The 12,313-nt window shown below is 43.3% G+C and overlaps 1 protein-coding gene across 1 annotated transcript in view; it reads left to right on the forward strand.

Annotated features, from left to right (window-relative positions):
* DMC1 (DNA meiotic recombinase 1) overlaps nucleotides 1-12,313 on the forward strand; it is a 69,908-nt gene that overhangs the window by 56,353 nt on the left and 1,242 nt on the right. Inside the window, 1 exon segment of the mRNA XM_011979126.1 lies at nucleotides 8,613-8,729. Coding sequence (XP_011834516.1) covers nucleotides 8,613-8,729 — 117 coding nt within the window.

Genomic DNA, 12,313 nt, shown 5'->3' on the forward strand with positions numbered 1-12,313 from the left:
TTTTTTTTTTTTTTTTTGAGACGGAGTCTCGCTCTGTCACTCAGGCTGGAGTGCAATGGCACGATCTCGGCTCCGCCTCCCGGGTTCACGCCATTCTCTCACCTCAGCCTCCCTAATAGCTGGAACTACAGGTGCCTGCCACCACGCCAGGCTAATTTTTTGTGTTTTTAGTAGAGACGGGGTTTCACCGAGTTAGCCAGGATAGTCTCAATCTCCTGACCTCGTGATCCGTCCGCCTTAGCCTCCCAAAGTGCTGGGATTACAAGCATGAGCCACCGCGCTTGGCCTCAAGACCATTTTATAAGTATTTTCTACTTAGTTACAAGAGATTCTTATGAAAAATATTAACTACTCAGATGGTATTAAGCAATTTAAAAGATTGAGGAGGGGAAATCAATCATTTATTCACTCAATGAATATTTATTGAAAATCTACTATGTAACAATATTCTGAGAATTCACTAGTGAACAAAAAAGACAAAAATCCTGGCCTCGGCCAAGCATGGTAGCTCACACCTGTAATCCCAGCACTTTGGGAGGCTGAGGCAGAAGGACTGCTTGAGCCCAGGAGCCTGGGCAACATAGAGAGACCTTATCTCTACAAAAAATAAAAAAATTGGCCAAGCATGGTGGCAAATGCCTGTAGTCCTAGCTACTTGCGAGGAGGCTGAGGCGGGAGGATTGCTTGAGCCTGGGAGGTCAAGGCTGCAGTGAGCCATGTTTGCACCACTACACTCCAGCCTGGGCAAGAGAGTGAGAAGCTGTTTCAAAAAAAAAAATTATTGTGGCTGGGTGCGGTGGCTCACTCCTGTAATCCAGCACTTTGGGAGACAAAGGCAGGTGGATCACGAGGTCAAGAGATCGAGACCAGCCTGGCCAACATGGCGAAACCCCATCTCTACTAAAAATATAAAAATTAGCCGGGTGTAAAGACGTGTGCCTGTAATCCCAGCTACTCAGGAGGCTGAGGCAGAAGAATGGTTTGAACCCGGCAGGGGAGGTTACAGTGAGCTGAGATCTCACCCCTGCACTTCAGCCTGGGTGACAGAGTGAGACTCTGTCTCAAAAATAAAAAAAAGAAAGAAGGAAAATAAATGATGTCCGTTCAACTCAAAAGTTTAGTCTTGGTAAGTCACACATTGTCTATAGTGTCTATAGTATAGTCGTTGAGTGGTTAAGGCAATCATCTGTTTTATGGGGTGACTTTCATACACAGGACATGAAGTGCTTCACAAAGAGAATAATTTTAAACCGAAGAGAAATGGAAGATTTTTAAGGCTGACTTTAAAAAGAGAAAATGACTCATTGGCTCAGAGGGAGGAAGTGGGTTGCATTCAAATAAAACAGTACAAGTTAAAGAGCAATGTTCTTTCTTCAGGTGTCGGGAGGGAGCATTGAAGAGGCCAAAACTGTCACTCTAGAGTTAGAAGGCAAAGGAAATCAGTGGAAATTAGGTCAGATAGGGGTTATTTTTCTTATATTTGTAGAAAGTTTCAAAAAGAGTAAAACAATTTTGAATTAATTCCAATAAGACAATGAAAGAAATGGAGAGGTGACAGATAATTGAAGAGGGAGTTGGAATGGGGAGGAGACTGAAAATGAAGAAGCTAAGTAAAGTGCTAGACAAAGTAACAAAGGCTAGTATTTTTACTGGGTAAGTCAACTCTGAAACATCATCTCCTCCACCTAGCTGAATTGTTAGGAAACAAGGTTCACTATAATTGGTATGTTAATAAAGTATATTAAATTATAACAATACAAATTAAATGCTTGTCTTTATATAAAGCATAAAAGTTGCCACAGCTAAATGGGGGAAAAAAAGGACAATTTTAAACTAAAAGATTTTAAATGCTATTAGGAAACCTCCCATAAAGAAAATATCTTTGTTTCTCAGTGTTGGGAAACTCCAAGCTGCAGCTCCTCTGGGGCCTGTCAGGGAAATATCACTATAATTGGTATGAGTCCGCAAGTACCCTGACAGTAATTGAGGGTTATATCCCATGTATTATACTTGATTGCACATTGTATTAAAAAGGAACGAAGTTATAGAGGCAAGGAGCTGCCATACAATACAGCAAGAGGAGTAGCTCCTAGATGAGGCTTACAAATACAGACTTTAGAACTGTAATGATCTAGTTGATGAAGACTTGGAGATAAAAAGTCAAAGTATCATCCCATAAAGTCTCACACTGGGGCAAATAACAAGATGAGCAACAAATAAGACCGTGATGTTGCCACCTACTTCATTTGTGTATTTGTTTTAGGAAAACAAAAAGTCACCTTAGAACACTGGCAGTCTTATAAATGTACAGTCAGTTTATTCTCTTAAGGATGTCACCTTCTTTTTGTTTGTTTGTTGTTGCCCAGGCTAGAGTGCAGTGGCATGATCTTGGCTCACTGCAACCTCCACCTCCCAGGTTCAAGAGATTCTCCTGCCTCAGCCTCCTGAGTAACTGGGATTACAGGAGCACTCCACCACACCTGGCTAATTTTTGTATTTTTAGTAGAGACAGGGTTTCACCATGTTGGCCAGGCTGGTCTTGAACTCCTGACCTCAGGCGATCCGCCTGCCTTGGCCTCCCAAAGTGCTGGCATTAGAGGTGTGAGCCACCACACCTGTCCTAAGGATGTCACCTTCTGATCCAACATCATTAGCATAAATTAGAGGCAACATGATTAGAGAAAAAACATTAAACCAGGGTCACTAGCATGGTGACCTTGTGCAAGTGATTTGAACTATTGGAACTTCATTTTCCTCCCTCTCAAAATTAATTTATATTTATTGATTACTTACCATGTGCCAGGTGCTTTTATGCATCATCTTATCTAATTATCATGTGACCCAATGTAACTCACAGCCTCCTTGGAGGCTCCCTGTTGTTTTTGTGAAACCAATCTCAGTATGTTGTTGAATCCCTCCCCATCTCACCTCCCCACCAAAAAAAGAACCCAGAATTCCATCTTTAAAATGTTGAAAAAAGTATATATTTTTCTGCATATTTTGGAAGAAGACAGAGGGGAGAATTACTTAATAAAACTTCTTAAGCATGTCCTTTTTTTTTTTTTAACCATCTCTTCTCTTTCCTCAAAATTCTTCTCCTTTGGCGGTACTCCCCTTTCCCCCGTCTTCCCAAAATCTCAAAGCCTCCCCTGCCAGGCATGGCTCACAACTGTAATCCCAGCACTTTGGGAGGCTGAGGCAGGTGGATCACCTGAGGTCAGGAGTTCAACACCAGCCTGGCCAACATGGCGAAACTGCATCTTTACTAAAAATACAAAAATTAGCCTGGTGTGGTGGCGGTTCCTGTAATCCAGCTACTTGGGAGGCTAAGGCAGGGAGAATTGCTTGAACCCAGGAGGCAGAGGTTGCAGTGAGCCGAGATCCTGCCACTGCACTCTAGCCTGGGTGACAGAGCAAGGCTCCATCTCAAAAAAAGCCTCCTCATTCTTGGGCAAGTTCAATCTTTCTCTCCTCAATGGACCACTTCTCGAAAATGCCATTTGTAACCTCACTCCTTAGCAAGTAAAAAGCACCAGGAGTACTTATTGTCCCTCAAGTTTGCCCTTGCTCATGCCCCTCAAGATCCACACTCCAATCAGTATTTAAGGTAGGCATGATGATTATTCCTAATTTATAAAGGTGGAAACAGAGGCTCAGAATACTTAGTGCTTGCCCAATCCCAGAATTTAAGAATGTGGGAGACAGGATTCGAACCCAGGTATCTTTGACATCAAAGTTAATGCTACTTGAACCTCACTGTACCATCCTCCCCATCCTATACCATAACTCTATATGTTTCATGACTCCAGCATCCTAATTTGACATTGCCAGGTCAGGCTGTTTTGGGTCTTACCCTCAACAAGGTAATATGCCATATCCTGTTCAACCAGAGGGGGAGAAATGAAATATTCTCATCCCCTCTTTATTACTAATATCCACCTCCATCTCTTCCTCCTCCTCGCCATACTCCCCAGTTCCCTGACAAAAGGAAGAGAGAAGAAGAGAAGAAAATATAAAAGAAGAGGAAATAAGACAATAGGCTCAAGGAGGGTTGTGGGTGGTTTTCTGAAGCTGTTTTTGCTTGGTCAGAAATAGAAGAAAATTAAAGCCCTCTAAAAGAATGTGGAATGCTATTACACCTTCTTGTACTTCACCTCAAGACTTGGTTATAACTGCTGTCAGAGTCAGGAAGTTCAAAGAAACTTAAAGAAAAGTTTCCTGGTCTACTTTTCACTGACAGAGTGACTGTTTTAGCTGAATTGTTTAGTTAAATAATAGTTATCCTATGTATTATTTTAGTTTAGTTTAGTTTAGTTTAGTTTAATTTTTGAGACAGGGTCTCTGTTGCCCAGGCTGGAGTGCAGTGGCATGATCTTAGCTCACTGCAGCCTTGGACTCCCAGGCTCAAGCGATCCTCCCACCTCAGCCTCCAAGACAGCACAGAACCAGGCACATGCCACCACACCGAGCTCATTTTTTGTATTTTTTGTAGAGACAGGGTTTCACCCTGTTGCCAGCCTAGTCTCAAACTCGTGGGCCTGCAAGGGATCAAACAAGCGATCTGCCCACCTTGGCCTCCCAATGTGCTGGGATTACAAGTGTGAGCCACTGTGCCCAGCCAATAATTATCCTTTATCGAGGATCTCTTATGTGCCAAGATTGCCGTAAGGATAGAACAAACGTATGTAAGTGAACAGGTACAGTTCCTGGCACATAGGAGGCTTTTATGTATACTATTCGAGATTCAGGCCGGGTGCAGTGGCTCACACCTGTAATCCCAGCACTTTGGGAGGCTAAGGCAGGCGGATCATTTAAGGTCAGGAGTTTGAGACCATCCTGGCCAACATGGTGAAACTTCACATCCTAAAAATACAAAAAATTTAGCTCAGTGTGGTGGCACACACCTGCAATCCCAGCTACTCAGGAGGCTGAGGCAGGAGAATCACTTCAGCCTGGGTAGTGGAGTTTGCAATGAGCCGAGATCATGACACTGCACTCTAGCCTGGGTAACAGAGTGGACTCTGTCTCAAAAAAAAAAAAAAAAGATTCAATATATCTTGAATCCTCACAATGCCCTAAGAGGTAAAGTCTTTTTATTCTCATTTTATAGTGAAAGAAACTGAGGTTCATAAAGGTAGCCCAAGGTAATATAGGTAATAAATGTTTAAGTCAGGATTAGGAAAGCAGGTAAATAATTGTAGTCACTGAACTTATGCCTTACCCGAATTATTTCATTTTATTTTACAACTATTACAGTTATTATCCCCCATTAAAAATGAAGAAATAAGGCCAGGCATGGTGACTCACACCTGTAATCCCAGCACTTTGGGAGGCTGAGGCAGGCAGATCACCTGAGGTCAGGAGTTCAAGACCAGCCTGACTAACATGGCAAAACCCCATCTCTATTCTGAAAACACAAAAATTAGCTGGGCATGATGGCAGGTGCCTGTAGTCCCAGCTACTCCAGAGGCTGAGGCAGGAGAATCGCTTGAACTCGGGAGGCTGAGGCTGCAGTGAGCTGAGATCCTGGCACTGAACTCTAGCCTGGGCGGCAGAGAAAGATGCCGTCTAAAAAAAAAAATAACAAAAGAAGAAACAGAGATTTAGAATGGTTAAACAATTTTCTTCAAGTCATATGGCTAAAAAGCCAGAATTTGAACCCAGGTCTAACTCCAGAGCTCATACAACACACAGTATATCAGGACTGCTTCTACCTGGGGAATGGCTGGTATGCTGTCACCTGAGAGGTTTTGCAGGGATGTATCCATTTTTCCAGTGAATTGACCATAGTCCAGAGCCCTGAGCCTTGCAGGCAGAGGTTTGATTTGGTCAGCCTACTAAGAACCAATCTGTTTCTTGGGAGCAGACACATATTAATCAAGCTCATGAGACTGAATGAAGAACCAGGGGGCCAGTTTATTGATAATGAAAATGTAACTACATTCGAGATTCATGTGACCAGCACATTCTCTCCCTGTAAGTAGACCTCAATAGGAATCCAAATTTTGATCTGAAATTATTTACTAGATATGGAATTCAAGCAAAGGGAAAAATGTGATGACTTAGAAGAATGTCTGCCACATAGCAAGGACTCAGTAAATCTTAGTTGTTGTTGTTGTTATTATTATTATTATTATTATTAATACCCATGTACACCAGAGAAGGGGTTATGAATTTCCTAGACTTACACAAAAATTTTTGTATGTGTGTATATGTGCCTTTTTTTGGGGGGGGAACGTTTTTATTAAATTATCAAAGTGTTAGTGACCTACAAGAAAGGTTAAGAGCCATAAATTTGGCCAGGCGTGGTCGTGGCTCATGCCTGTAATCCCAGCACTTTGGGAGGCTGAGGCGGGCAGATCATGAGGTCAGGTAGTTCAAGACCAGCCTGACTAACATGGTGAAACCCCATCTCTACTAAAAATACAAAAATTAGCCGGGCGTGGTGGCGTGCGCCTGTAATCTACTACTAGCTACTCAGGAGGCTAAGCCAGGAGAATCACTTGAACCCGGGAGGTGGCGATTGCAGTGAGCCGCGATCACGGCACTGCACTCCAGCCTGGGCAACAGAGCAAGACTCCGTCTCAAAAAAAAAAAAAAAAAATCCATAAATTTGACACAAAATCCCGAACACCTTAGTGGAACAAACAAAATTTGTTTGTTTTCCTTTCTTTTTAACCTATGGATTATATCAAACAAACAAAATTTGAATTGGCTTGATATTCTCCTGGAGCTAAGGCTGCTATGTCACAGCCTATTTTGATTAAGTATAACTTCTTAGTTTATGAATCATTTGTTAAGACTTTTTTATCCCCATAATATCTTTCTTTTCTTTTTTTTTCTTTTATTTTGTGTATTTTATTTTACTTTTGGGACAGGGTCTTGCTCTGTCACCCAGGCTGGAGTGACTGGAGTGCAGTGGCACAATCACGACTCACCGCAGCCTCAACTTCCTGGACTCGAGAGATCTTCCTGCGTCAGCCTCCTGAGTAGCCAGGACTACAGGCACGCACCACCCTGCCCAGCTAATTTTTGTATTTTTTTGTAGAGATGGGGTTTTACCATGTTGTCCAGACTGGTCTTGAACTCCTGGGTTCAAGGGATCCACCTGCCGCAGCCTCCCAAAGGGCTGGGATTACAGGCGTGAGCCACTGTGCCCAGCCTCATTCCTATATGTTTTCTTTGCCCTTTTGCAAATGCTATAATTTATTTCCCCATTTGGGTGATTCAAAATCATCTCCTTTTGGAAATAGTGTTCTTAACATTCAGGCTCTTCACCTACAGTAATGACAAGCAATTGTCTCTCTTCTTTTTTGCACATCGGGTACCACACTAGTAACAGCGAACAATAGTTTGCTAAGAAGAAAAATCATGACTACACATCTAGAAGCTCTAGCTTCCCAGTTTTGTTTAGGTTATCTATAATGGCATGGGAGGCATGGTGCTTCAACTGGGGGAATCTATCTTCTTTCATATTTGCCTCTGTCAGAACACTCTTCAAAAGTTCCCTGAATTGCAGTTTTGAAGATATGACACAAATCTGTGTCCAAGAAGGACCTAGACTAGGGAGTCCCAAATTGTCATCTCTGTATTTATTCCACAATATTTATGGAGTGCCCTGTATAGTATAGGCACTTTTCCAGGCACTGGAGTTTCAAAGATGAACAGAGATTTAGAGTATAGTTGGGGAATAAGACCCATACATTTAAAATTACCATGTAGTGTGCTTTATTATTTATTTATTTATTTATTTATTTATTTATTTATTTATTTATTTTTTGAGACGGAGTCTCGCTTTTGTTACCCAGGCTGGAGTGCAATGGCGCGATCTCGGCTCACCACAACCTCCACCTCCCAGGTTCAAGCGATTCTCCTGCCTCAGCCTCCTGAGTAGCTGGGATTACAGGCATGTGCCACCACACCCAGCTAATTTTGTATTTTTGGTAGAGACAGGGTTTCTCCATGTTGGTCAAGCTGATCTTGAACTCCCAACCTCAGGTGATCCGCCCGCCTCGGCCTCCCAAAGTGGTGGGGTTACAGGCGTGAGCCACCTCACCCGGCCAGTAATCTCATTTTTAAAAGTCAGGCTGGGCGTGGTGGCTTGCGCTTGTAACCCCAGCACTTTGGGAGGCCGAGGCAGGCAGATCATGAGGTCAGGAGTTCAAGACCAGCCTGGCCAACACAGTGAAACCTTGGCTCTACTAAAAATGCAAAAAATTAGCTGGGCATGGTGGTGGGTGCCTGTAATCCCAGCTACCTGGGAGGCTGAGGCAGGAGAATTTCTTGAACCCAGGAGGCAGAGGTTGCAGTGAGCGAGAGCACACCACTGCACTCCAGCCTGGGCAACAGAGCTAGACTCCATCTCAAAAAAAAAGGAAAAAGTCAAACAAAATATAAACTATCATAGAAATCTCAGAAACCTAGACTAGATGAGGTATATAGCAGCTCCAAAACTCACCCCACTCCTTAGTTTATGAACAAGCCTCTGCTTGTTTAGAATATACACTTACTCCAACTCCTGACATCCACCACAGAAAGGTTGCCTTGTAATGGCAGATATTGCCATATATAGTCCATATGATGAAACCTGAAAAGGTATTTTATTAATTCAGCTTTCAGGCAGATCCCAAAAAACCCATTGGGGGACACATTCTGGCTCATGCTTCAACAACAAGAATAAGCTTGCGAAAGGGAAGAGGAGAGCTCAGAATTGCCAAGATTTATGATAGGTAATTTTTTTTTTATTCTTTGTGTGTGTGTGTGTGTGTGTGTGTGTGTGTGTGTGTGTGTGTGTAGAGACGGGGTTTTGCCATGTTGCCCAAGCTGGTCTCAAACTCCTAGGCTCAAGCAATTCTCCCACCTTGGCCACCCAAAGTGTTGGGACTATAGGTGTGAGCCACCGCAAGGCTATAATTATTACTGGCAGATGCTGTGTGTTTGAATTTCCTTATAAAAAAAGTATTCAATTTATTGGGAAGTCCCTACTGTGTGCTAGGTACTAGGGATTGAGGAATTCTATTGACACGTTGACTTGCTCCCTGACCTTTCAAAGCATACACCTAGATAATGAAATCATCAATTCCAATTAAAATGTAGTAAGTGCAAGGTAAGTATCAAGTATTTTTGCCAAGTTAACTCCATTTGTTTTTCAGGTTTCAGTTTAAACATCACTTTTTCGGGGAACCTTTCCCTAACCCTTACAGTCTAGGTTACTCAGTATATTATATGCTATATTCTTTCTCAGCACTTTATGTGTTTAATTAAGAATTACAGATTTTGGCCCGGCACAGTGGCTCACACCTGTAATCCTAGTACTTTGGGAGGCCAAGGTGGGCGGATCACCTGAGGCCAGGAGTTTGAGACCAGCCTGGCCAACATGGTGGAACACCATCTCTACTAAAACTACAAAAATTAGCCGGACGTGGTGGCAGGCGCCTGTAATCCCAACTACTCAGTAGGCTGAGGCAGGAGAATTGCTTGAACCCGGGAGGCGGAGGTTGCAGTGAGCCAAGATCGTGGCACTGCACTCCAGCCTGGGCAACAGAGCAAAACTCTGTCTTAAAAAAATAAAAAATACAAAATTTAAAAAAATAAAGAATTACAGATTTAATAAATTTTTACAGAGAAAAACTACTACATGTTAGCTGTTCTAGGTTCTTGGGATAAAGCAGTGAACAAAACAAAAAGACTAGTTCATGCCCTCAAGGAACTTACTTTCATTTTATTGGTAATGATTTGTATAACAGGTGTCATCCCCTCTAGATAGTAATCCTAAGGGTTTGCTTCCTCACCGGTGTATTCCCAGTTCCTGGGACATGGTAGATGTGTCATATTTGTGACTGACTGATCAACCCCAAGCCACAAAGCAAAGATTTGCAGTAACTCTAGGGCAGCCTAGAGAGGGAAAAGCTGCTCCCTAAAGATCAGATGAGCTCTTAATCTGGTGTTTGCTATGAATCACAGTAGTACTTATTATGTATTATTATTGAATAAATATTAAATAATCAGTTCCCCCATCTATCTAAGATGGTTTTTGTTCCGACCATTTTGTTTTTCACCATCTGTCTCTGTTGAAGATTATAATACAAAAATGCTACATTTTTGTTGTTGTTGCTGTTGTTGTTGTTTTGTTTGTTTGGAGATGGAGTCTCGCTCTGTCGCCCAGGCTGGAGTGCAGTGGTGCGATCTCGGCTCACTGCAAGCTCTGCCTCCCAGTTCATGCCATTCTCCTGCCTCAGCCTCCCAAGTAGCTGGGACTTCAGGCACCCACCACCACGCCCAGCTAATTTTTTTGTATTTTTAGTAGAGAAGGGGTTTCACTGTGTTAGCCAGGATAGTCTTGATCTCTTGACCTCGTGATCCGCCTGCCTCAGCCTCCCAAAGTGCTGGGATTACAGGTATGAGCCACCGCGCCTGGCCTGTTGTTGATTTTGTTTTTGAGAAGGAGTTTCGCCCTTGTTGTCCAGACTGGAGTGCAATGGAGTGATCTTGGCTCACTGCAATAGATTCTCCTGCCTCAGCCTCCCGAGTAGCTGGAATTGCTGGCATGCACTACCACATCTGCTAATTTTGTATTTTTAATAGAGACAGGGTTTCTCCATGTTGGTCAGGCTGGTCTTGAACTCCCGACTTCAGGTGATTCTCCCACCTTGGCCTCTCAAAGTACTGGGATTACAGGCGTGAGCCACCGCACCCGGCCCATAAATGCTATGTTTTTTGTTTTTTGAGACGGAGTCTCGCTCTGTAGCCCAGGCTGGAGTGCATTGGCGCAATCTCTGCTCACTGCAAGCTCCGCCTCCCGTGTTCACACCATTCTCCTGCCTCAGTCTCCCGAGTAGCTGGGATTACAGGCGCCCACCACCAAAATGCTGTTTTATGGAGCTTTGGCAAGCTCTAGAAATTTGTGACAAATGTACTTCATTGGGCCAGGCGCAATGGCTCATGCCTGTAATCTCAGCACTTTGGGAGGCCGATGCAGGTGGATCACCTGAGGTCAGGAGCTCAAGACCAGCCTGGCCAACATGGCGAAACTCCGTCTCTATTAAAAATACAAAAATTAGCCGGGCGTGGTGGTGGGTGCCTGTAATCCCAGCTACTCAGGAGGCTGAGGCAGGAGAATCGCTTGAACCCAATAGGGGGAAGTTACAGTGAGCCGAGATTCTGCCACTGCACTCCAGCCTGGGCAACAGAGACTTTGTCTCAAAAAAACACCCCAAAAAACAAATGTACTTCGTCGAACTAAATGGTTTCATCTAGTCATATGTCTTAGCTCACCTGTTAGACATCTTAAAAGTAAAGATTCTATCTCTTTTGTACAATCTATAGGGTCCAGTACCTGCTAAAGTATGATTTTTAAAAAAATTAAAAACTTGACTTTCTTGCAAATAAATATAAAATGAACATGTATCAAAGATTTTATTCAACCCTTGAATTAAGGAGGAAACCAGTGATTCAAATGAACATTGTAGTCAATCAAAGGAATACTGAAATAATCTTTTTTTTTTTTTTTTTTTTGAGATGGAGCCTCCCTCTTTTGCCCAAGCTAGAGTGCAGTGGCACCATCTCAGCTCACTGCAACCTCCCCCTCCTGGGTTCAAGCAATTCTTCTGCCTCAGCCTCCTGAATAACTGGGATCACAGGCACCCACCACCATGCCCAGCTAATTTTTGTATTTTTAATAGAGAGGGGGTTTCACCATGTTGGCCAGGCTGGTCTCGAACTCCTGATGTCAAGTGATCCGCCCACCTCAGCCTCCCAAAGTGCTGGGATTACAGGCGTGAGCCACCACACCCAGCCTATTATTTTAAAGAGACAGTTTAACAACCACCTGACCATCACCTGATGGTTGCATTACATTCCTGGTGGGGTAGGGGGGCTCTCCTTCCCTGCTCATGTCTGCCTAACTACCTACTCTAACAAAATGAAATATAAATTGATGAAAAATGAGTCAATATCTATGGGAAAATAATCAATTGCATTCCACTTTACACGATTTACATCTCTCTGGACAAAACAATTTGCACTGCTCATAGTTCTCTACAACTTACGGAGTTATAAAAGAGTTCAAAGACAATGGAAGGCATACAGCCCTCACAGAATTGGATAACATGGGGGCCGAGCGCGGTGGCTCATACCTGTAATCCCCCAGCACTTTGGGAGGCCGAGGCAGGACGGTCAGGAGTTCGAAACCAGGCTGACCAACATGGTGAAACTCCGTCTCTACTAAAAATACAAAAATTTGCCAGGTGTGGTGGTGGGCCCCTACAGTCCCAGCTACTCAGGAGGCTGAGGCAGGAGAATCGCTTGAACCCGT

This window comes from Mandrillus leucophaeus, unplaced genomic scaffold, assembly GCF_000951045.1.
Source record: "Mandrillus leucophaeus isolate KB7577 unplaced genomic scaffold, Mleu.le_1.0 Scaffold2, whole genome shotgun sequence".
In the NCBI taxonomy this organism is placed as follows: domain Eukaryota; kingdom Metazoa; phylum Chordata; class Mammalia; order Primates; family Cercopithecidae; genus Mandrillus; species Mandrillus leucophaeus.